This window comes from Zerene cesonia, chromosome 6 (genome assembly GCF_012273895.1).
Source record: "Zerene cesonia ecotype Mississippi chromosome 6, Zerene_cesonia_1.1, whole genome shotgun sequence".
NCBI lineage: Eukaryota > Metazoa > Arthropoda > Insecta > Lepidoptera > Pieridae > Zerene > Zerene cesonia.
Genome location: NC_052107.1, coordinates 203,921 through 229,455, shown reverse-complemented (window position 1 = coordinate 229,455; position 25,535 = coordinate 203,921). Strand labels below are relative to the sequence as shown.

Sequence of the window (25,535 nt, the reverse complement as noted above, 5' to 3'; positions counted from 1 at the left end):
GTATTAATTCAAATTAGCTGCCCAGCTATGTTTAAATAGGGAAAAATTATTTCGAACGGAGTACCCGTGGACTGTGTAATAAAGCGTGTCATAATGTAATGGAGGTTGAAAAATATTTATTTATATATTCATAAATATCGCTTGCCAATACAGGGTCTATTATTTATATCATACAATGTCTATTATTTATATCATACAATGTCTATTATTTATATCAGTGCTTAACATTACATATTGTATTAGAAATTCTTCTATTAATATAAAACTAGAGAATAGCTCGATCAATTCGACTATTTTTTTAGATTTAGATAAGGCGCAAGGAAGGTACTTAACACGTACCTCGGGTGAAACCGAGGCGGAACCTTCTCTAAGAAGTATATTATCTAAGATAAAGTAATATTCGAAATTACACCTCTTACTCGAAAATGCATTTTTTCGATTGTTTATTTTTTATGTCATCTTAGTTCTACAGATATCTAGCTTAAATTGTTGCTTATTAGGTACCATTGCAAGTTTCTAAATATCGGCCAAATACATAGTATCGTTTTAACATCACTTTTACGCTGGTAACTTTGTAAGTCAATTGTCATAATGACAGCTAACTTTGACACGATTCACGGTGGTGCAATCAGCAATGTGTTGTTTTGCGTAAATAATTTATTATTTATAATTTCTACATATGATCATTAAAAGTAGAATATTTCCATGTTTAATTAAGAATATATAAATTTATTGTCATTATCTTATTTAAAAAAAATGGGAGGGAAAGCAAAGCAGAGCCAAAGAACCAAAAACAATGTTAGAGTGAGTATTTTAATGCAATTTTTCATCTATTTTAAATGATTAGACAGATCGAAATTTAGAGATAATGTGAACTTCATAGTCCAAAATAGATTCTGTTGTCTGATTATGATTTTACTCTTCACACATTATAGTTTGCACAATTTTAAATGTCTATAAACACTGAGCATGTTTATAATGAAGCAGTTGAACTACTATTAAATCAATGAGCAATTATAATCTATACTAAAATTCTAAATAGGACATTTTCGATATTACGTTTTAATCAAAAAGGTAAAGGAGGTAAAGGATATTTTTCAATTATCACGATATTTATCTATTGCTTTAAATAACAATTTAAAATATTTCCTTCAGCCTTCCAGTAGTGGACGCAGTGCAGAATTACTGAACAATGTGATAAAAACTGACAATGTATTTGGGAGCCTCAGTCCAGGGAAAGGCCTTACTGGCCTCTTCCCCACAATGGCTGCCGGCCCACTCGATCAGTTAGCATCCAATGAATATACATTGGCATTCAAGAAATTGAATAAAAAGGACCCCATAACTAGGACCAAGGTATATTATATTTAGTAATGAAATAGAATCAAGTTTTTGAAAAGCATGTTTATTTTCATCCATTAGTGTTTTAGACAAAAAATAATGTAAGACAACCCATATTTACTTACTTCACTTAACTTTGTACTTACTAAAATTAAAATTGATTTTTGAATTTTTCCTCCACATTCAAAATTCTTTAACAACACAAATAAGAGATGTGTATAATGTATTTCTATTAAATAAAAACATAGGTATGTATTATTTTTATTACACCCATGGTTATAATATAATATTCATTATTTAAATATCAATTCCAGGCTTTACATGAACTATTAGAGTTAGTTAAGAACAGTGATATAGAGGATGTGGTAGCGGCCCTGCCTAACTGGGCTCACTTCTATTTGATGCTCACCATTGACAGTGAAAGAAAGGTTCGGGAAGCTACACAAGTAAGTATGCAATATTTCTATAATAATATTCTAAAGAGGTAATTAATGAATATAGCAACTGAACTGGTGGTTCACCTGATCGTAAGCAATCCTCACTGCCCATGAACATTCACAGAGGCTGTGCCTTTGTAATAGCATGCTACTATTTAGACAGGTCTTCTGTGGGGGTTGGATATAGTCCCCAGTGTGAGGTGGCCCAATTCATGGCGAAACTCGACTCCCATGTTTAATATGATATTTTGATGAATGTGTGTTTGTGTAATCCCTGGATTTATAGAGATAATTTAAAAAAACTTTCAACATTAGTAAGCCACATCATCTGCAATTAGTGTTGTAGGCTATATTTTCTTATTAGGGTCAATAAGGGTTATTTTCATAGATTTTTTATAAACTCAAACTCAAAACATTTCTTCTAGACTTCTTATGAAGTCTAGTTGAATGAATAAATGAATGATTCAAAAGTGCTTCCTTATGGAATATCTATAATCATATTACACAGTTATAACATTTACCACCAGTTCAGAAGGCAGTTTCTACAAAGGAGAGCCGGCAAGAAACTGTAGTTGCTCTTTTAAAATAATATAAATTTTACATTTAAATTCTACATAATATGTTACTTATACATAACAATGATGCCAATTTCAACAATCAGGAATTCTATTTTATAAGCGTATATCTTGTCCCATAAATAAATTTTTTACTTTACTAAGCCAGAAAACAGGCATTTCTATTTTATTTCTGATCCTTGTGTCATAACTATGTCTATCTCCTATTTTTGTATGTAAGTCAATGTTATTGTGTATGTGAAAAATGTTAATAAATGTATACTGTGACGGCACAGTAAGGATACCAGTACTCTTAAAGAGATCTCTAAATGAGTCCCTTAATGAGTCCTATAAAAAAAAATATATTGTCATTAGAAAAAGTAATGTTAACAGTTTAAAGTTTATTGTGCATTGTTTCCAATTACTCCCGTTTACAATGACTCTGCTTAACTGTACTCTGGGTCGATTGACGCACTATAAACCTTGCGGGTATGGTATACGCTACGTGCAGGCGTGCCACGGCGCGATAGTGTCGCGCTGCGGGCGGCGCGCGGGCCCGCACGTGCGGCGCCTGCTGCCCGCGTGGCTGCTCGCGCAGCACGACGAGTACGCGCCCGCGCAGACGCTCGCCAACAACCATTTGCACGTGAGTCTTTGTTATTTACACGCGTTGTATATGCAACAAGTTTTATTTTTTGCTTGCTTGAAGGCTAGTGCCTCCCTTGTCCCATTTCAATTTGATCTGTTTCTGATAATTTGAAAGTGGTTTAACTTTATTTCAAACATGTTATAATTGTTTTTGATAATTTGGTTAATTTACAGGTCATTTGTGTTTAAATGAAGTGCAGTACAAAAAACAGTTCATTATGAACTGCTTGATATAACAATTTTTTTTTCTTATTTTATCATTACAGTAATGTAATTCTACATAATTAACCTAATATAATATGTACCTTATTTCAGGCTACATTTCCCGATCACAAATTAGGTGATGCTATAACATTTTGTAAGTCAGAAATAATGGCTCTCATCACAGACAACCTCACAGGGAACGCTGAAGCTATATTGAACAAGAAGTAAGTGAAAACAATAATTGTTATATTTGAACATAGACATTTCACGTTTTTCTAGACATTGTCTTTGTGATGTAGTAGGGGGTAATCACTGGACCCACTCAACCCACTTTAAAAATTATTTTATCAACAGAAAGTCGTGTTACCTGTGAATGTTATCTCTCAAAATTAAATATAAGTGTAGTGAAATGTGATCTTGTGTGCTTGATTTAATCTTTGAATGATTTTTACAACTTATACAAGCGCACACAGTTTTTCTATATTCAAAGGCGCTTGACGTCGAGTTGCGAAAACATACCCGTTGATTATTATTATTATTCCCTCTAAGTATATAAAAAGTTTCTTGATATCGGAAAGTTGTATCTTTTTGTGACCCACATAATAACACATTATATATGCGATGTTCGCACTTAAAACGTATCATTATTTATTTATAGGAATGCTCAAAACATTATATACACCCAATGATTTTCAGAATAGACGATCCAGACGAACGAAAGCTGCAAGTGTCCCGCGTGATATCCAGCAGCCTCCGCGCTCTCGACATGTTCGTATCCCGCCTCGCGCCGGAACACGATCAGTGGCTTCTGGAACAGCTGCAGGCACTCTTTAGTAACAGCTTCTGGGCGATCGCAACCCACGAGTCGCATCATGTGAGGTAGGATGTTTGAGTGATTTAAATTCAATTTTAATGGTCCACAGTTACATTATATTTTCTCATGTTTGTAATATTCAAAGTTATATTAAATAGGTTTTACTTGATTTCGATGAATGCTAAGCGAACTAACTTTTTGTGGCGATAAGGTTTTGGAGGAATTGACTCTCTTGCCCTTCCTATTTCATTGTTTATGTTTCATTTGTAAAATGCATTATAAGCTTGTTTCTAAACAAAACGTTCTGAGTATGTGTACTTAATTGTATCTGTTCGAAGTCCGTCATATTTATGAAGATAATGCCAGATTTGAGCAAGGCGTTTGATTTATTGCATTATGAAATGTGACTTTATACGTAAAAAGTCCCAAAAATTGGTATCTATTACTTTCCATTAAATACATCGAAAGAATTCGAATCCTAGTGTGTATCTATGTCGGAATGTCGGAATGTGGGAATGTGCGCAGAGCGGCGTGGTACACGGCGACGGGGCGGCTGGTGGAGCGGCTGGGCGGCGCGCTGGGCGCGGCGCTGGGCCCGCTGGCGCGCGCGCTGCTGGCGCCCGGCCCCGCGCGCGCCCGCGCCGCCGCGCCGCGCTGGGCCGCGCTGCTGCTGCTGCTGCACCGCGTGCCCGTGAGTCCGCTATTGGCTTAAATATAACTATATATGTAGAAAATGTCGGAAAAAGGCCGTCTGAGAGTTTTTGACATTAACGCTGTCTTAAGCCTTTTAGATATAAAAAAATGTCGGAATTGTCTATTATACACAGGTCTACAGAAAAGTCCGAGATAGAATGTCTATCTCTTAAAGATAACATACTATATCCATTTAATAAAAATTCGCAATTAATTAGCGATACATGTCATACGCTTCTGACTTAAACTTGTTTTACAGGACTGGCACGTCTGGCTGAAGAATAAAGATCTCCTTGTGAAGAGACTTATAGATACTTTGGAAAATGGTAGGTGCACCATACATGTATCTGCATAATTCATTTCATCCAATTCTAGATATTATATTACACTATCTTTTCGCCACGGCTTCGCCCGTAGTATATTTCCGGGGTAAAAAGTATCCATAAAACGATGATCATCGTGAGATGTGAAATACAATAAGAGAACATTGACAGGCGGGTGCGGAGACGCGAGCCTGCTGAGCAACGTGCTCCTGCCGCTGCTCTCCAAGTTGCCCCAAGAACTGCTCACTAAACAGTTCTATCTTACCTTCTTTGATGCCTTCTTTACTGGGTGAGTCTAGTGTTTCCACCAATTTCAATGGTCTGATAGAGCTTTTCTGATACATAAATAAGAGTACGGAATAAGTGTAAAAGCTTTAAAGCTAAAACTAAAATCGATTTAATCCAAAAATACTAATTTATGAGAACAAAACACGTTTGAAATAGTGTAGTATGATTTGAAATGAAATCTCACAGGAAGTTCTCAAATATTTTTCGAGAAAATTTTATTTCAAAACTACTGTAGTTAACTTTTCGTGTCATTTATTGCAGTTTACAATTAAAAACAATACTGAACTCGAAAAGCGAACGTCACTCCTGGATCACAAACCTATCAGAATGCTTGCGTTACCTCTCTATACAGAAACACGACTTCGTCATAGAAGTAGTGGCACACGTGCACAGGACGTGGCTGGAGAAGATATTTGCCCTCCAAGATGATACAACGAGGGATCACTTGATCAAAATATCCGCGCACAAAATGGCGGGCATGGTCAAATACTGGATCAAACAGACCGCAGAATCAACGGACGACGTTTACGACAAATTGATCAGGAACTTCTGGCAGAACTTCGGTGTGACTGTCGTCACGCAGATAGAAAACGTTCCAGTGGAGGATGAAGATATCTCGAAACTCATACATATGCACACACTTCTATTTAAGGCTTTGAAAGCGAAAAGCGAACCCAAAAAGTCGATACGATTCGAAGACGACGTCCCAAATGAGACCGAAACAACTCTAGAAGCTGTGGAATATGAAAAGAACGTTCTAGATTCATTTGAACACAGCTTAAAGGAATTCGTAAGCAAGGCGTGCAGCGCGTACTTCGAATACGCTGATAAGAAACAAATGTCTAGATCCATATTCCCCCCACTATTGACCATAATTAACGAATTTGAAAGTGAAGATTTGTTCATGGGAATAGCACGAAGTTACAACACGAATACATTGTACCTGTTCTACGATAAGGTGCTGAGGGGCTGGTTGGCGAGCGACACCATGAGGTGCAAAGCGCTTGCGGAAATTGTGTTCATCATATCCAAGTACTTTAACGATGAAGAGCTGGAGTCTATGTACAATTCGTTTCAACACGTAAGTTGCTTATTCTAAATTTACTGTAAGAGTAAAAAAAAGCAATGACACTTGTATAGAAATTGCAATAATAGGTACCAGGTACCTCATGAAAATTAAATCAGAGAAGTTTTTTTTGTATTATTTAACATTGTTTGTCAGGAATACCTGCCTAGCAAAGCTATGTCATTTTACATTTTCAATTTCGTGACGCCCAAAAAGTTTTCCTCATGAATTTCCCAAAGAGTCACGGATTGATCTCCCCCAGCTGTCGCCGGTAGCGGTCGAGTGGTGCATATCGCTGTCCCTCTCGTACGCGCAGCGCTCGCGTGGCGCGGGAGAGAGATGGCTGCGCGGTGACGTGGTGCAGCAAGCGCTCGTGGCGCTGTGCAAGCGAGGGGACGACGAGGCGAATCGGTTGCTGTTGACTTGCTTAGCGCAGGATAATGGAGGTGCGCTCTTATCTCTCTCTCGTGATTGTCAGATGATTCAATATTAATTAAATTTGTGCAATTGTTGAATGTTCCACACAGTCAAATGCTTCGGAGAGGTCACAAACTTTTCCAAGTATTTTTTTAATTTGAAATATAACCCGGTTTGACTGTCTGATTTGTGTTTTAATTTTCGATTATAAATGTGTCATACGTTGTTCTTAAACAAGAGATTTATTTCCATATCGACTTAAACCCACGGTTCGAAACTGCAGGAAGCTCCATCCCGGCGAGCACGATACAAGCGATAGTGTCGCACGTGTCGCAGCAGCTGCGCCTCGCGGTGGAGGGCGCGGGCGGGGGCGCGGACGGGGGCGCGGGCGGGGGCGCGGACGGGGGCGCGGCGGCGCGGCGGGCGCGCTTCGGCGCGGCGCTGGCGGGCGCGCTGGCGCAGTCGCCGCACGCGCCGCTCGCGCACGAGCTGCTGCTCGCGCTGTTCCTGCTCAACCTCACCCTGCTGGTAAGTGCACAACACGCTTTACAGATTGCGTCTCCTGCGTCCACTGGATATTTTATATTGTTTAATTAAAGTTGAATTGTAATAGCCAAATGAGTCTTTTACAAATTATTTTTTGTTTGAAAAATGTTTTTTTTTCAAAAGACGGTAAAGTACCAAAATGTTATATCTAAAATAGATACATATCACGTTTATTAAACTCTTTAGCATTATTGCAGTTTCATTGCGTATTCAATTTTCCGTCCATCAGTCACCATAAGTTCATCTCAATTTCGAACTTAAATGAACAAACTCGATTAGTTCAACCTCAATACAATGTTATTATAATATCCAACTAATAATATAGAAATGTGTGATACATTAATTTCATAATTATTTGTGTAGACTGCAAAGGAAGTAATTCCGGTAAGACATTTCAAATAATACTAAGAAAACTATCTACAGACTTTATCATCCGAGTTTGAAGAAAAGAGGAGGTTATCGATTCGATTTGTTTTTTTATTTTTGTTTGTTACCTCATTGCTTTTTATTGAGTGAACCAATTTTGTATGATTCTTTTTCACCTAAAAGATGAACCCTGAAAACGACATTTAAATTTGTTCTAATTCTAATAGGCAGTTGCAGTTTATTTTTATGTTCAAAATAATTATTTAGTATACTACACATGAATCTCAAATACAATCAGCCAAAAGAAGACGCCGAAGACGCGGAGGGCGAGGGCGTGGAAGGAGGCGAGGGTGTGGAGGGGGGCGAGGGCGAGGCGGGCGAGAGGGGGGCGGCGGCGGGGTGGGTGAGCGCGGGCAGGTGGCGCGAGCTGCTGCGCGCCTGGCACGGCGCCCTGTGCGCGCTCGCGCCGCCGCGCCGCGCGCCGCTGCTGCGCGCCGCCGCCGCGCGCGTGCAGGCGCGCCTGCGCCGCAGGTGCGTGCGTGTGCGTGTGTGCGCGGTGGACACGACGATACAATACGCTACGTATACGTAATTACGTTCCTGGTCTATATACTAACTATGAATTGAATTAATTGTGTCCCATAGATGTACAAAAAAAAAATTTTAATTTTATTTTTTTTTACAAACCATCATGTAGATAAAGTTAGGAACGTTCCCCAACTCATACCAAAACTACACCGTTGCGACTCTTCTCTCTCACAAGTTAGTGAATGATTTATTAATAAGTGGTGGTCTATTTTGTTTCCATTTTTGCACACACTATTTTGTTTATTTTTTTTTATTTTTTGTTTTGATGATATAACATTATTTTTTAGTTTCCTTCAATACCATATACCGGTATTGGCGGTCTTTTATTTTTGTATCGTCGACTCCACCAAGTCACATTCTTCGTACCTGTATCAAGATCGAACTGATCATAATCATGTAAATATCTATGAAATAATCAAAGGATACTTCTTTATCTGTTTCAGCCACGACGCGCTCGACATACCCATAATAGAGCACATAGTCTCTATATGCCCGTACCTCGTGGACTTCGACAACGTGACCACAGACAACTCCGAGCTCATACAGATAACGAAACAGCTGCTGGACATAGACATTACAGACTCAGAGACTGCCGTACTCACGTATGCTCTGAGAAAGGACTGTGTTTGGGGTAAATTGACGTGTCCAATAGACGACGGAGACATTTATATGAAGAGAGTTCTAGAAATGGCTGACAGTAATTCTACGGCAGATTTGGATGCAAGCGACGTTGTGGCATATGTAAATAAGGTCGTTTTTCGCGCGTCTTACTTGAAGGAAATCGTGACGAAATGCGAAGAGCTTGAAGGGAGTTTGCTCGACGACGAGTTCTTTAGATTGCTGTTTATTGACGTGTTGTACGATTCGGTGGTCGTGGGCTCGCTCTGCGAAGTATACACTTTTGTAAGTATATTTTTTACTATTAATTTTTAATTATGGAAGTCTTTAATTTTTTAAGTTTTATAGCATTGAAATGCTTTTTTTATAAATGAGAAATTTTTTGAAAGAATAGAAAATCGGCGGGATCACGGGTGGCCGAGAGGCTAGGCGTTGCTACGGTTAGGCAAGAAACGCAGCTTCGAATCCCGCCCCGTGATCGAATTTTTTCTATTCTTTCAAAAAATTTCTCATTTATGGAAATCTTATCTCGACAGCTGTACATTTTCTGATACAATGCGAAGCGCTAATAATTTTTCGTATTGAAGTACTTCTTATATTCACATGATCACACGAAAACAACTGAAATGCGCAATATTATGATCAGTGACGAACAAATAGCGTCCTATTTTCTCACCAAATACTATGACGACACGTATTGAACATCTCCATGTAATTCTGCTGTCCTGCTATAATAAGAAGTGCTTACAGTTTCTGTATGCAAGCATTTGTTTTGTCATCGTATGCACTAGGTTAACAAAAATGCACAGAGGTACCATCAGTGACCTCATATTTTCCCGCGATTTCTGTGTCGTCACTATTGAAACATCTCCATGTGTACTCTATTCTCCTGATACAAACAGAAGTGATTAAAGTTTTTGTATGGAAACATTTGTTTCGTCATTGTATGTACTAGGTTAGCAGAAATGCTAGGTAGATGGAATGGAGGTATCATCAGTGACGTCTTAAGTTGCAGTACTAAACGACGTCATATTTTTCCCGCAAGCGTGTTTTAGTGCGATCACAATTTGAACATCTGAAATGTAGTGCTGGCGTGATAATAGGAACTTTCAACTTTATTTTTCAGATGCCATTCTACGCAGTTCTCAAACAGGCCAATGACTACCTCGATTGCGTTACGCAAGAGATAATACCGACCATTTCAGAAGATAACAACAATCACATTAAAAATGTCTTAACACAAAGATCTTTCAAAACTGGTTACTATTGGGCGTTTACGAATGCAATGTATGAAAGGAAAATTGCTGAAATTGCTAAAACTGAGCCAAGTGTAAAATCTGATGGTACAGTTGTTACTGAAAAAGAAAATGCCGAATCGAGCGGTACTGATAAAGAGACAGATAAAAATGCAGAGTCTGATATGAGTAGTGCGCCAATAACAGAGGTGGATACATTAATGTTGGACAAAATAGTGGGTAGAAATGGATTCTTCCATAGCTTACAGGTGGGTTCCACTAATTTGAATAACTTTTGCGTACAAATTTTCTTTAATTCGAATTATAAATTGTAGTCGTTTACAATTAGCTTGAATATAACGGTAAATAGATTAATAAGAAGGTGGGGGGAGGATTGTGTTGTTTCTCATATATGTATTATATTATTTTTTCACCCTGAACTAAAAACGATTATCTAAGCTAAACTAGGTTAAAAGAGCTCAAATACTTTGAAGAATTCAACTGCATTATATACATATTTGCATATAAATACTTCTTTCCCTCATTGTCTTTTATATCTGTTACTATTATCTATTTCAAATATTTTCATTGTACGCCAGGCAAAAACATGGAGCTCTGCGGACATCCTGCGCGCGCAGTACCTCGGCGCGGCGCGCTGCTGGTACCTGTGCCAGCGCGGCGCCGAGCCGGCGCGCTCGCAACACTTCGCGCGGCAAGTGGCCAATTCGCTCGCCCGACACTGTCTGGACCCTATCATGGACGACTATTACAAATACGATGAGAAGATGTTTAACGATAGGTAACGAATTGTATTCTATATTTTTATTTAATGATGGTTCCAATGCAACAGGAATATACTTTTAATTTTTAGTTTTATAGCATTGAAATGCTTTATAAATTAGAAATTTTGAAAGAATAGAAAAAAGATAAGATAAGGAATATACTTGTTTTCAATGTCTGTGAAATTTTATGAGTGATAATTAAATCTAAACACACCTTATTAAAGTTAAAAGGTGTAGATCCACCATAGTCCACTAATTATGAATTCAATTTTACAGCTTCATTTTTGTTTTAACTATGTGTTTTAGATACTTTTTAATTGAGTAGAATAAATAAAAAACTGCATTCACTTCGTATCTAAACAATTACAGACATAAATCTTAACATTCACTAAGAATTCTGGAAAGTTCGAATTGCATTACAAACTCAAATTCCAACAATTAAACTCAGCTAGAGATGTGTACGAAGAGTTTTTACAACGCAGGGACTACTCCAGAGAGCCGTGGAGTGTGATCTCGTGCCACACTTCACTGATCCAACTGCTCAATACTCTAGTAGATAACTCCGCGTGGGATCTCTCCGCCCACGAGTGGGACTTCATCAATATTGTCCTGTGTTCAGTGCTCAGCTCGCTCGCGAAGGCCCCTCGCTTGTCTTGCACTAAGGTTTGCAGCTAAATTATTATACTTTTTCTTCATTAAGGAAATAAGAAATCAGATAGTTTGCTAGGGGGCAAGCGATTACCTGATATTCAAATAATGTATTGTACCAATTAATAAATGTCCCCGTTTGTAGTTAATTAGTTTTAATTAAGAATGTAACTTAAAATTGTTTACCTTTAATTGTACTGTGTGCGTATATTATGTTGCGCGCTGTCAGCATTTTACGTCGGCACGCGTCTTTTTAGTATTTATTTATTATTTATTATAAATTATACAAATTTAAAATTTACAATTGTACATCCATTTCAAGTAAAATGTCATATTATACATAGCAATTATTAGAAAAGTAAACGATAAGACTTCCCTCTGTGCTAGTCCACTGACTAGATAGACTGATAGACTGTGTTACAGCAGGGAAGAATTACATAATTTTATTATTATTACAATTTTTTTTTGTCTAGTGGTAATTTTTGAGTATTCAGTTCTCGAGTTATACAATTTCAATAGAACAAGGACGGAAGAATTAAATTTAATTGGTTCTTAATAATAAAAACTGCTAGTGACTATTACTAGCAGTTTTTCTGTCTCATTGTAGTCGAGGCGTACACTGTAAATCTCATCAATACGATTTTTTCTTTTTGTGACGACAGAAGAAGATGGAAGTATAGAATGCTGTCTTTGTACTATTATCTTAATATACAATTACCTGAGAGTGAGAACGCGGCATTCGTTGTACAACAGATTTGTTGGATATCGGAAAGGCTTAAACTGCAAGACTTTTAAAATACATCTCTGTGTGTGTTCAAGTTTAATAAGTGTTTTATTCGTGTCTTCATCGTTTAAGTGTTTTAGTTTTTTTAAAAATTGGGATAAGCTTACGTCTCTTTAGATAATCAAACTGCGGTTTCCAGTTTAAGTTTTTATCTATAGTTATCGCTAAGTATTTTATATTATTGATAAGACAAAGAGTGTAGCAATCACAGTTTTCAACATTTATGCATGTATGGGCCTTTAGGAAAAAATTTACGGAGGATTGAATATTTTTATAAAGTGAAAAATGTATGTATTTAGTTTTTGTAAAAATTAATATTAAAAGGTTATGTTTTAGCCAATCTATTACTAATCGCATGCCTGATTCAGTTTTCAAGCGTACAGATTCCCATGTCATCCCTTGAAAAATAATGACAGTGTCATCAGCAAAACTTATTATTTTCGCGTGAGGTATTTTGAGATTACAAAGGTCGTTCATGTATATTAGAAACAGCGTTGGGCCGAGTACCGAATCCTGAGGAACACCAAGTTTTATGGACCGCATTTGACTTTCAACATCACCAATTTTAACAATTTGAGACCTATATGATAAATAGTCTCTAAATAATTTTAAGGGTACACCACGGATTCCTATTAATTCAAGCTTCGCTAAGAGAAGGGGGTCAGAGACAGTATCAAATGCCTTCGCCAGATCCAAGAACACACCCAAACATTTTATCTTTCTATCTAAATTGCTAGCTACATGTGATACAAGGGAGTCAATAGCATCACTGGTAGATTTTCTTACACGAAAACCGAACTAATTAACTAAGAGTATGTCATTGTTTCCAAATAACTGACGAGATTCAGTTCGCATTCGATCACCAAACAATTCGCACGACTTGTAACCATCAACCATACCTTATAGAATTATGTCAATCAAACTTAATTCTTAAATTAATAAACCATATAGTAAACATTTCATACGGATCTTACAACCCCGTACTTCACTAAATAGTATAAAGCAAAGTCACTTTCCGCGTCTGTATGTATGCTTAGATTTTTTTAAACTACAAAGGATGTTGATGTAGGTTTTTTTTAAAGATAAAGTTATTCAAGAGGAAGGTTTATATGTATGATAACATCTATTAAACTACTCTGAGTTGAACGCGTGCGAAACCGCGGGCAAAAAGCTAGTTTATTATAATTTGAGTAGCTGCACCCCGCGGTTTCACCCGCGTATATCCGTATTGCGTATTAATATCGAAGATACGAAGTTGCCTATGTTTTATTCCATTTGTCAAGCTACCTACGTGCCAAATTTCATTGCAATCGTTTCAGTACCTTTTGCGTTAAATTGTAACAAACATACCTACACATACACATACATCCATCCTCACAAACTTTTGCATTTATATTATTAGTAGGGTGACATGGTTTTTAAACCTAAACTGTAAAGTGGCACGGCGCTTTGGAATAATAGCAGTATTACAGGATTAGTAACAAAATTCAAAGCTAATATTGTTCCCGCGTGGTGTTGCGTTGTCGTGCAGTACGCGAGCGTGGCGCGCGCGGCGCTGGCGCTGCTGGCGGCGGCGGCGCAGTTCGCGCGCGGCGTCCCGCGCGAGAGCACGCGCCGCGCGCCGCCCGCGCACGTGGCCGCGCTGCCGGCCGAGTGGCGCGACATCTTCGCGCCCGACGCCTTCGCCAACGTGCTCGCGCTGCTGCTGCACGTGCTCGGTGAGCCCCGCGTGTTCTGGCATGCTAACTTTTTTCCCATTACAAAGGAACGTTTTTTTTTTTGAAAAAAAAAATTCGTATAGACTGCGAGTACATTTAATAATTCCTTTGAATGAATTCTCATGACCTCACAAAATGGCAGATGATCGTATGTTTCGATTATTTACCCCTAAACCTATAGATGTCAGCTTTACTGATATACTCAACTCTATTATGGCCGGGCCGTGTTGACGTTTCGTAATCAACACTAAAAACATATTTTCCAGAATCATCCCCAAACTACAAGCTGAACGTGAACCAGGTGACGTGCCTGGAGGCGCTGGTGCGCGCGGCGCCGGTGCTGAGCTGGGAGCTGCTGCCGCGCGCGCTGCAGCGGGGCGCGGGCGCGCTGCGGCGGCTGGCGGCGCTCGCGAGCCGCGCGCTGGCGCAGGACACGCACCACGCCTACATGTTTGTGGCCTATCGCGTGCTGCAGCTGATCGCCAAACCTATGGTTCTGGAGGATGGTGAGTCTTCGTGTCTGTACTAACGTTGTCGCGCTGAAAGTGTTTGTTTGTTTGGTTGAACGCGCTTATCTTAGGAACTACTTCAAAAGAGCGTATATGTCACTGAAAGGTCGGCAAAGCTCCTGTAACACCTCCAGTGTTATAAGTGTCTCTGGGCGATGGTGACCACTTAACATCTAGTGGCTAATTTGCTCCTTTGCTCCTTGGCTCTGTCGTAAAAACAACTACTGGTCCGATTTGAAAAATTCTTTTAGTATAAGGTAGCCTATTTATTGAGGAAGACTTTTGGCTATATAAATTCAGGTACTAATTAAGTAAAACCGCGGAACACAGCTAGTAAGAAATATATGCAAGTTATAGCGTCAGATGAATATATAGAATTAAGCATAGCTAAATATTTATTCATAGATAAAAAAATTTACTACTGTTAATAAAATGGTAAAAATGCATAGTAGATATGAAGAAAAAGAAACATATAAATAACGTATTTTTTGTTCTGATAATAAATATTGTTATAATGCTTAAATGTCTGTGAGTCAGTCGACCCACAATGCTTCGACCCTGCTATGATTCAAAAGAACTATCATATTATATATATCAATTTCAAGTTTACTCAAACGATTACTAGATGCGCATTCCGTCTCAAAGTGCGGGGAAACTTACTACTAGAAGTAAAGAATTTCATTTGTATAATGTAATATTTGTTCGTTGTGCATACTTATTCCTACAATGTAATAGTTTTTCAGTGTTTTTGCCATATACTCAGTAAAAACTGAATAAATTTCATATCGCAGTGGAAAAGCTGAGGCAGCTGAGCGAGCGGCGCGAGCGAGAGGGAGACGACGACGAGGAGACCATCTCGCTCTCGCTCGCACAGTTCTACGACGCACTCCGGGAGCCGCTCGCGGACGACAGGTCACCTATATGTTATTCTGTTCTATCTAGACTTCCAGGTTTTATATTTTAAAATTAAAGGTGTTTTCACTACACAGTGTGTGACAGTGATTCATGTGTCGGCTGTTATAGTGTATGTTTAATTAGTATTGCTGTTCGAATGTTTTATGGGTGAAATACAATAACTGACATTTTATTTAACGGTTTATTTAAACATATTTTGTGGGTTTATTGTGTACTTTAATTTTGGCTTATATTACCCCGCCTAATTTTTCACGTAATAATAAATCTTATACACATTGTTTTAGAAATTATACCACATTTTAAAGTTCAAATCATTAATTATTCAATGGTCGTAAAATAATATTTCCATTGCAGGGTGTCCTTATCTCGCACGTTCGGGTTCCTGCTGCAGAGCGTGGCGGTGTTCAGCCAGAGCTTGCTGGCCAGAGGTGACCTCGTGCATCATTACATCAACTCGCTCAGGTCAGTGTCTCTAGCGTTTGGTGCATCACCAACCTCATCAAACACTATAAACACTATGCACTTAAATATTTGACAAATTGCAATTACCAAAATGTATTGATGGTAAAATAGTGGCGACTTCGATATTGTTGAACCATTTAAAAGCGTTTGCTAAACTGAAACCTTTTTGAAGGAATATATTATATGTATCATCATCATCATCATCATCAGCCAATATATGTTCCCACTGCTGAGACACAGGCCTCCTATGAGGGTTCAGGCCATAATCTACCACGCTGGCCAAGTGCGGGTTGGCAGATGTCACATGTCGTCGAACTTTTGATTCTCGGTCATGCCGGTTTCCTCACGATGTTTTCCTTCACCGTGAGCAGTGGTGATTTTATTCTACATGCGCAGGTAAATTGAAAAATCAATTTATTTCTTGAGAAATTTTGAAAGAATAGAAATAATTTGATCACGAGGCAGGATTCGAACCTGCGTATCTTGCCTAACCGTAGCAACGCCTAGCCTCTCGGCCACCCGTGATCCTGCCACAGTAATCGAATTTCTTCTACTCTTTCGGTTTCATGTGCCTAAAGGGGCACCCCACGCCATCTATTGAGATGATTAAGAACCATCACAACCAATACGAAACATTATTTCAATGATTACAATATTGTATCGATGGAACGCGGCCTTTGTTAAATTTAATTTTTAGTTTTATAGCATTGAAATGCTTTATAAATGAGAAATTTTAATCATCTCAATAGATGGCGTGGGGTGCCTCTTAGGCACATAAAACCGAAGGAGTAGAAGAAATTCGATTACTGTGGCAGGATCACGGGTGGCCGAGGGGCTAGGCGTTGCTACGGTTAGGCAAGATACGCAGGTTCGAATCCTGCCTCGTGATCAAATTATTTCTATTCTTTCAAAATTTCTGTATCATAGTCATTATCAGAATTATTAATTTTTTTGCTCTATAAAGTCAATGATATCAACTTTCAGTAATTAGAGAGGAACTAAGTGAGAACCGTGAGGAACTTTCTTAAGTTATAACTTAATTATGTGACATGGAACTACGCCGCATTGTTATTTTCTAAATTTGGTTTAACCCGGCTCTATGACTGGATTGAATCAATCTCTACAATTGCTTAACGTTCAAAGCTTAATAAATAACTTTTCAATATCGAGTGTATCGAAGTGGGTGTAGTATGGGCATGGGTATATAATGTGTGTGGTGTGCGTCGCAGTGAGAGCGGCGTGGTGTCGGCCGTGCTGGAGACGGCGCTGCGCCACGTGCCGCGCGCGCTGCTGGCCGACGGCGCCGAGCCGCCCGCCCCGTCCGCGCCGAGCCACCTCGCACTCTTCGCCGCCGAGCCCGCGCTGTCGCTGCTGGGTGAATATGAGCTTCACTGCTCTTACATCTAGTTATCATTTTTTGATTGTTCTTTAAATCGAGCATATTATATTGTGGTTTTTATGTTCTTAGTTATTATGTGTGTTTAACAAATGAACGAACGAGCGTGTGCGCAGACGCGTCGGCGGAGCGGGCGCTGGGTGCGGCGGCGTGCCGCAGCGTGTACGTGTGCGTGCGCGGCGCGGCGGGCGCGGCGCGCGCGCACTGGAGCGCGGGCGGGGCGCGCGCCGCCGCCGCGCTGCGCCGCCTGGTCGAGCGCGCCGTCGCGCCGCTCATGCTCGACGAGCAGCTCGCGCACCTGCGCGACCACGCGCACGAGCTCGAGGACGCCGACGTTAGTCTACCCTTCCCTTTATTATTGCATAAAAAATCATTCCAACACTAAAAATTTATTAGTGATTACTAAATATAAATTACAATTTGCGATGACTTGAGAGAGCTGTCGTCGTAATGGAGGTACAAAAAGAGGGTTTAGATTGTTTTTGTATTTTTGCATAAATTAAAATTATTCAATTCTGTAATTCGATCTTAATGAATGAAATAAAATGAAATGAAATATCCTTTATTGCACACATGAAACAATAAAATAAGGAAAGAATAGGATATGACGTACAAAGGGCTATTGCTCAATAGCAATTTCTTCCAAGCAACCCTCTAATTAAAATAAATGTGCCGACAGATATCAGTGGTGCGGCCGAGCGGCGGGGGAGCGAGCGTGATCTGCAACGCGCACGTGGAGGAGCGCACCATCGAGCTGCGCATCGAGCTGAGCGCCGCGCACCCGCTCGCGCCGCCGCTCGCGCAGCCGCCCGCGCTGCCGCTCGCCGCGCACTCGCACTGCGTGCGCCTCTACCTCGCCTACCAGGTGCGCCCGCCCCTGCCCTGCCCCATACTGCGGACCCACGACTGAGCCTTGGGGGACACCCGTCACATTAAACAATAATATATTCTTCGTACTAACTTGAATTACCGTGTTTCGATGATTTAACAGTCCGTTGACGTTATTGATACAATACTTAAAGATCATTACATTTAAAACTCAGTTTGACATGTAGTCAAAAGCTTTATGCTAATATCCTTTTTTTTTGTTACTGTCTAATTTCGTATTAACTTGTTAAGTTTATGGTTTTATCTTTGTTTATTACCACTAGATGGCGCTGCTCATGTTTAAGTCGCGCTAGCGAAATAGTTTCATAATACCAGTCCATACCATCAGTTCACCCACGCGCCCGCGTTAAAATGTAGTAGCCCTTCAGGCTAGCATTAAGATTCAACTCAAAAAAAAAAAAAAAAAAGTTTCATAATTAAACATGAAAAATCACAGTTATGATATTTGCCTTGTGTAAACGTAAATAAATAGTTATAATAGTGTTGAGTGTTTTAGTGAATCCCGCGAAACTTCAAATTTATACAGTTACATTAATTTACACATTGTTATGTGCATTCTGTTTTACATTGTTATGTGTTTTATATAAACAGAACGGCTGGGTGGTGACGGCACTTAAGATGTGGATGGAGATGCTGCGCAGCCGCGTCCAGGCGTCGCCGCAGTGCTACATCTGCTACTGCCGGCTGCACCCCTCCAGCGGCAAGCTGCCCAACGTGCTGTGCTACACCTGCAACAACCGGTTCCACTCGCAGTGTCTTGTGAGTAGTCCATAGTGGTTCTGCAGCTGATGGTGCTACTTCCTCAACTGCTATATATGCTACTGCCAGCTGTACCCCACCCGTGGCTAGCTGCCCATCTTGCTGTGGTGCAAATGCCTCTACTACTTCCACTCGCAGTGCTTCATGAGTACCCGCACCAGAAAATCACTGCTGACGATCCAGATGTCTCATTAATTTACCATATATTATTATACAAGTACTTAATAGCAAACCAAATTACTGTTAGAAAATAAATATGGCTATTTTAACATGTGACTTTATCATTTCCAGCGCAAATGGTTCCAGACCAGCAAGAAGTCGAACTGCCCGCTGTGCCGCACCGTGTTCTAGTATTCGCTCTCCGAGCTGCCCGGCTCCGACGACGAGGGATGACGTCATTATCTGTCCTAGATAATGACGTCATATAACTTCTCAAATATACTGTACAAAAATAGTTCAGTTAGTAAAGGAAATGCAATAATTGTACACTATGTGGTCTGATTCTACATGTAACTGTTATTAATTGATTAGCTAAAACTGTCGCTAGCGTGTTCTAGATCCAGTTTTACACTAACGTTGTTGACTATGTGTATTCTCAGTTTTTTATAGCAATAATAATTAATTGTTTTATCATCTTATACCGATTGCGAACACTCTGCCTTAACTGTTAAAATCTGATATTATTATAATAAATCATGTTTTTAAAACTGAGTTTTATTTAATTTGTTCGTTTAATAAGATCGAGCTCTCTGGGATTATGAGGTTAACATAAATGGATAAAAGTAATAAAGGTTAGACTGTGCCTGTTGTTCAGGATCACAAAAACCTCTACCTGATGCCAACATCTCAATCCCGTCAAATCTTACCTAATTGATTGTAATATATTGAAAAATATGTCATAAAAAATTTAACCTTACCACAGATAATATAATACTATGCCTAATTAAAAATGCACCTTTCTTTAACCACGAAATTATTTATAACTAGCTGTGCCCGCGACTTCGTTCGCATGAATGTCGGAAGTTATATTATTTTTTTGTGCAAAACGCTATTGGACGATATATTCAATATGCACGCAGCTGTATTTTTAATGTCTATAAAAATTACAGTGCATTTAACCCTAAGTTTACTTCTGGAATACATTAAATTACTTTTACTAATTACTTACAACTTTTGACAGATTATAATGTAACAAAACCTTATTTTTAATTCAAGTTACACTCGATCGTTGTATATAACAGTTATCTACATTGCTTTCGTACATTCAACGTGATGCCCGAACAAATAAACCGACAAACAGAGAAAAATTATAAACATGCTGGACATAGGTTCTATATACACACCCTGGCTGTTTTTTTTTTACGTAAAAGTACGACTTTTCAGCAGTTTTATTATATGTATTGATGAAATAATTATATAATGTTATACACAAATGTAAATTTATTAATAATTTTCCAACTGAAGGATGAACTTTCCCTTCTTTGTCTCCTTGACCCACTCACAAGCCATAGAATACTTTAAGGAACTTTTGCAAGTGAGGCGAGGGTGAAAAGTAGTTTACCGATGAACAAAATCTACTTTATGGCAAGGAAATCAGAAAGGTGAACAGCAGCTGATCGTCTAAAATTTAGGAATCTGCAATTAGTTTTGATGAAAATGACATTAAAACATCAGCCCCTAAATAGTTTCCCGAGCTGCTAACAATGATGTATGTAGTTCAGGCTCTTTTCCCTTTTTTTTTGTCACATCGAGCAGCTGAGCTGGTAGTTCGCCGCCTCGTGGTAAACGATAACCACCGCCCATGAATATTCGCACAGGTACTGCCTCTACGAATGCGCTGCCCGTTTTTATGGGGTAAGGGATAGAGTGAGGATTAACGACGGGAAATAAGGAATGGACTGGAAAGGATAAGGAAAAGGAAACGGGCAGCTTTGTTGAACGACTATGGATTACTAGACTGTCCTATATTATAATATATGTGTATTTTATTCTAATCCGTCAAAAACGTTTTCTTTGTTCGCGTCGTGTGCACGTTTTGTTTTATATAAAACATAAGTTTTATAAACTTGTGTTTTATATTCCGTGAAAAACGTCATACATATATAGGTACCTATTATATCTATGGAAAATGTATCAAGCTAACGTGAATCTAAGTCTAACTCGTACTTAATCTGTGATGTCAAACGTCAACTGTCAAGAACGTTGTAATATAATTTGTAAACAGTTGAAAATTGGAAAATATAATGAGTGACCCAAAAATGTTTTAAGGATTAATTTATAAATTGATTTCCATAAGTTAATTGATCTTTTCAATGGGTAGAGATCGCAGTCGACATCGAAGCAAAGATAGAAGTCGTAGTCGTAGTCGGGAACGACACAGGAGTCGCGATAGAGAGAAGAGAGACCGTAGCAAAGAAAGGCATCGTGCTAACAGCAGAGACAAATATACAGACAGAAGCCGCCACAAGGAAGAGAAACGAAATCGCGATAGGAGTCGCAGCAGGGAGCAGCCTGATCGGGATAGAGGACGTAGTTCTTTTCGACAATTCAATGGCGGGGGACTTGGTGGTGGTAGGACATGTCATATATTGTTACAAGCAAACGATTATTTAAACTTTTCCATTCATGCATTAAAACTTTATTCTTAAATTTAATCAAATAGTTGTCTATATTATTCTTATAATAAATTGAACATAAATTTATTATAAGAATAATATAGACATTTTTAAAACTATGAATCAATGCAATAATGCCCTATTAATTACTTTTTAGGTCTGGGCAGTGGTAATACAAGTTCAGCCCCAAGAGGGCGCTACAAGCCTCAAGAGGAAGAGTTTCTAGATGCCCGCAGAGAGGAACGGGAAAGAATTGGTGAAGTTGGTGTTTCTTCAGTTTGGGGCAAATCACCATTGAGACCAGAGTAAGAATATAAGTTTGTTGTTTTTAAATCTGTTTAATTTTAATTCTCACATAGTACTAACTATTACAAGTGTTAAACAGTTTTAAATAGTTCAAAACTGTACTAAAGTATCTTATAAGCTTGTCCATTAGAAAGGTAAGGTGAAGTAAAATAAGTAATTATTGATAAATATATATGTAGGTATTAGGTGAACCATTTAATGCTCAGAATGCATTATGGCATTTCTTAATTGCCATGTTTCAAGTGATTTCATGAGATCAAAACACATATTTCTGGTTGTAGCTCTTTCTGTGACAACTCTATATTGACATAACATACATACTACTAAAGCTTGTTTTTTTTTTACATTAACACAGTTCTGAAGATGAGTTAGAATCAAATGCTTCAGAAAAGGGCAAAGACAAGAAAAAGAGTAAAAAATCAAAAGAGGGCACAAAAGAAAAGTTGAAGAAGTTGAAGAAAAAATTGAAAAAGATAAAAAAAGCTCGCAAGAAGGCAAAGAAAAAATCAAAAAGTTCAAGTGACGATTCCAGCAGTAGTGAAGAGGAGGTGTGGGTGGAAAAAGGAAGTGAGTGTACTTTCTACCTTTGCTTTGTCCACATAGTAAAAGGAAAGGATAGTAGGCCTGGGGTTTTGGATTTGTGAGGTATGGGAATCATGCAGGAAAAAAATAAGCTATTTCTTTGGTCTTAAACTATCTTACCTATACCTATACTATATATAGGTAACTGTCGTACCTGCATAATTGCCGCATTTCATCCAAAACATTATCTATGCAAGAAGTTGAGACAGACAGAGGGACTGTTGCAAATAATATAAAAATTTTGTTATGTTATGTATAACAATGGCATAGTATTAACTATTATAACAATAACAATTTCATTATAAATCTAAATGTTCTAAATTGCAGAAGAACATGAGTTGGAAGTAACCAAACCATCAAAAAGCAAAACAGAAGAGTTGGCCGATGAGGTTATAGGCCCCGCCCCTCGAGTGGGTCCTGCTCTCGGCCACAAGGACTTCGGTCGGGCGCTGCTGCCCGGCGAGGGGGCCGCTATGGCCGCCTACGTCGCGGAGGGCAAGAGGATCCCCCGGAGAGGAGAGATTGGACTCACCTCTGAGGAAATAGCATCCTATGAATCGGTGGGATATGTAATGAGCGGTAGCAGGTATGTTTTGTTTGTATTGGATTAATGTTATATAGGTATAAATGTGTGTTCTGGAAAAAATTAGGAAACCTTAGTTTTTCTGTATAAAGTAATGTAGAATGTTATAGTATCCATTTATTTTACAATTTATTGTACCATAGTAGTGTACAAGATAAGTACACAAAAGAGGGAAATGTTATTCTAGTGTAAATGGTACATTGTACATAACGCTAATTCCAGCTAATTTTATTGTAGTGATAAATATAATTCTGGATGTCACAAATAGTACATTACTCTCAAATGCCTAAACAAACTAAACAATCTATGACTGCATTCCAGACATCGTCGCATGGAGGCGGTGCGCATACGCAAGGAGAACCAGATCTACTCGGCGGACGAGAAGCGAGCGCTGGCCGCCTTCAGCAAGGAGGAGCGCTCCAAGCGGGAGAACGCCATCCTCGCGCAGTTCCGCGACGTGCTGCAGGCGCGCCAGCAGCACTAGCCGGTCCTCACCTTGCCTCACCATCGACTCTACCTGCAACCGGACTTTACCTTTTTGTTTGTAGTGGGTAAATCTTGCAAACATACCCAATACCGCTGGGGAAAAGGCCTATCTATGGGTTATCGGATTCCTGAGGAAAAAAATTCCATTTTGTTCTGTCGAGCCTCTTTGATGAAGGGACCACACTGTTTGGAATTCTTCTATGACCCACGGGTCTTTACCTGAACTGATTCTCCAAACCTCTTCCATTTGTGACAGGAGCAGCTCAATAAAAGCATTAGCTCATTCACAGCACAATCCCACGAGCCTGCAGATAGCACTAGTCCGCTAATTAATAAGGTTTTCTCTCACATGTCACATAGCCAGTCAGCAATTGATGAACTGGAATAAATTTCTATTATGAATAGTGCAAATGACTTTAAATAACAATGAATGAATAATGATATTGTATTAAGTGCATTGTATGTCATTTGTATTTGAGAATCGTTTTACTTTTTAATTAACTGAAACACAAAGCAATGAAAGAAAATATAGCACAATTATTTAATAATTAGGCATTATACAAAGTGTAATAAAATTTGTTAATAATCCCAGACGGTTATAATCCTATCAAATGCTTTTTTGACCTGCTTAATTATCTAATGTAATAATACAGTACAGTTCATGGTTCACGTGCGAGTTTTGTAAGCAATGTGTAAATACGAAATAAATAAACAACAATTTGCAAAAATAGTTTTATTTATAACAACTCCACACTAACTGAATCAACAATGGTAGTATTCAAATTATACAAACGTAACATTAATTGTTAGCAGAAAATTTAATGAAATAATATACTTTGTACTTATGATTTACTAACTGCTGGGCTGATCTATCAATCTTGTTCGTTTAAAGGTTCAATGAAAATTGGCGTGACACCTTTACAAATGTTTAAAAAAAAACCCTTAGGCCAAGTATATGTCACTGAAACCACACCAGCGCTAAACAATTTTTTGCCGACTTCAAAAAAGTGGGGTCACCAATTCGACTGCACTTATTTTGCCTCATAACTACTGGGTGAACCGATTTCGACGATTCTTTTTATATTCAAAAGCTGTTACTTGTTATGTGGTCACATTTCAATTTGACGTAGTTCTGACTGACTGAATAATTATTAAGCATATATACGAATTCTCTACGTATGCAAATTCAATTAAGAGCTAACTTAATTATTCTATAGCCAAGTTTAAATTATGATATGATTATGTAGTATGATATTTTTAATTCCAGTGTAGAGACTTTTAGAATTTCTTAACAATGCTTTGCCTAAGGGTGGCTGAAATCGGTGAATGCAATTTCTATAGAGATGCCAATGTGAAATATGCAAGTAAAGCCGCGGGCGGAAAGCTAGTGATTATATAAAAGTATAAAATATCCCATCGAAACAACGATTCGTTGTTAAATCACAGAGCACCTATCTAAATTCATATTTACATCTTAAGGCTAATTATTATATTATTTTATTTACAAACATTGTGTGTGACCAGAATTCTATGTAATTATCTAATTTTTTTTTTTGCGGATTTGTTTTACCATATTTATTAACATTTCCTAGCACAGTAGGGGAGCGTATGTATAAAACAAATTACTTACTTGGGGTAGATACCGTAGTCTTAGCGCCATACTAATTCCAGCGTGGGAAAGTGACGGTGTTGGATGATCTATATAGTTCTCTTTCCTTCACACTGGAAATAGTACTGCTTTAAGACGTCACGGTAACGGTACGGTATCAGAATATATTCTATCTATCTCTGTTTAAAAACAAAAAAAATGGAAGACGCGATGAACTTCCTCCCCCAATCATCCATTCCATTGCTCCATCCGACGGAAAACAAACATTAGTGAATGTCCCCCCCTCTATCTAGTGACATATTACTTGTGTCCCCATACCATCTGATGGTATATTACCTATCTATCTTATCGATGG

The 25,535-nt window shown here is 38.6% G+C and overlaps 2 protein-coding genes across 2 annotated transcripts; both read left to right on the top strand.

The window, feature by feature from the left end:
• The first annotated feature begins 608 nt into the window (after positions 1 to 608).
• Positions 609 to 19,706, top strand: LOC119840560 (E3 ubiquitin-protein ligase listerin). Its single transcript, XM_038367247.1, has 26 exons — positions 609 to 804; positions 1,156 to 1,356; positions 1,656 to 1,787; positions 2,844 to 2,978; positions 3,296 to 3,408; positions 3,881 to 4,063; positions 4,524 to 4,689; positions 4,951 to 5,017; positions 5,186 to 5,303; positions 5,564 to 6,383; positions 6,631 to 6,814; positions 7,069 to 7,313; positions 7,996 to 8,228; positions 8,729 to 9,188; positions 10,030 to 10,407; positions 10,738 to 10,937; positions 11,403 to 11,583; positions 13,884 to 14,070; positions 14,337 to 14,576; positions 15,371 to 15,491; positions 15,849 to 15,956; positions 17,186 to 17,331; positions 17,469 to 17,686; positions 18,032 to 18,217; positions 18,832 to 18,999; positions 19,291 to 19,706. The coding sequence occupies exons 1-26, from the start codon at positions 757 to 759 to the stop codon at positions 19,348 to 19,350; spliced, it is 5,298 nt and encodes a 1,765-aa protein (XP_038223175.1). The 5' UTR covers positions 609 to 756; the 3' UTR covers positions 19,351 to 19,706.
• A 1,467-nt stretch (positions 19,707 to 21,173) lies between these two features.
• LOC119840426 (NKAP family protein CG6066) lies at positions 21,174 to 24,299 on the top strand. The gene is made up of 5 exons (XM_038367037.1): positions 21,174 to 21,570; positions 21,772 to 21,919; positions 22,276 to 22,487; positions 22,830 to 23,088; positions 23,407 to 24,299. The coding sequence occupies exons 1-5, from the start codon at positions 21,312 to 21,314 to the stop codon at positions 23,567 to 23,569; spliced, it is 1,041 nt and encodes a 346-aa protein (XP_038222965.1). The 5' UTR covers positions 21,174 to 21,311; the 3' UTR covers positions 23,570 to 24,299.
• Positions 24,300 to 25,535: the final 1,236 nt, after the last annotated feature.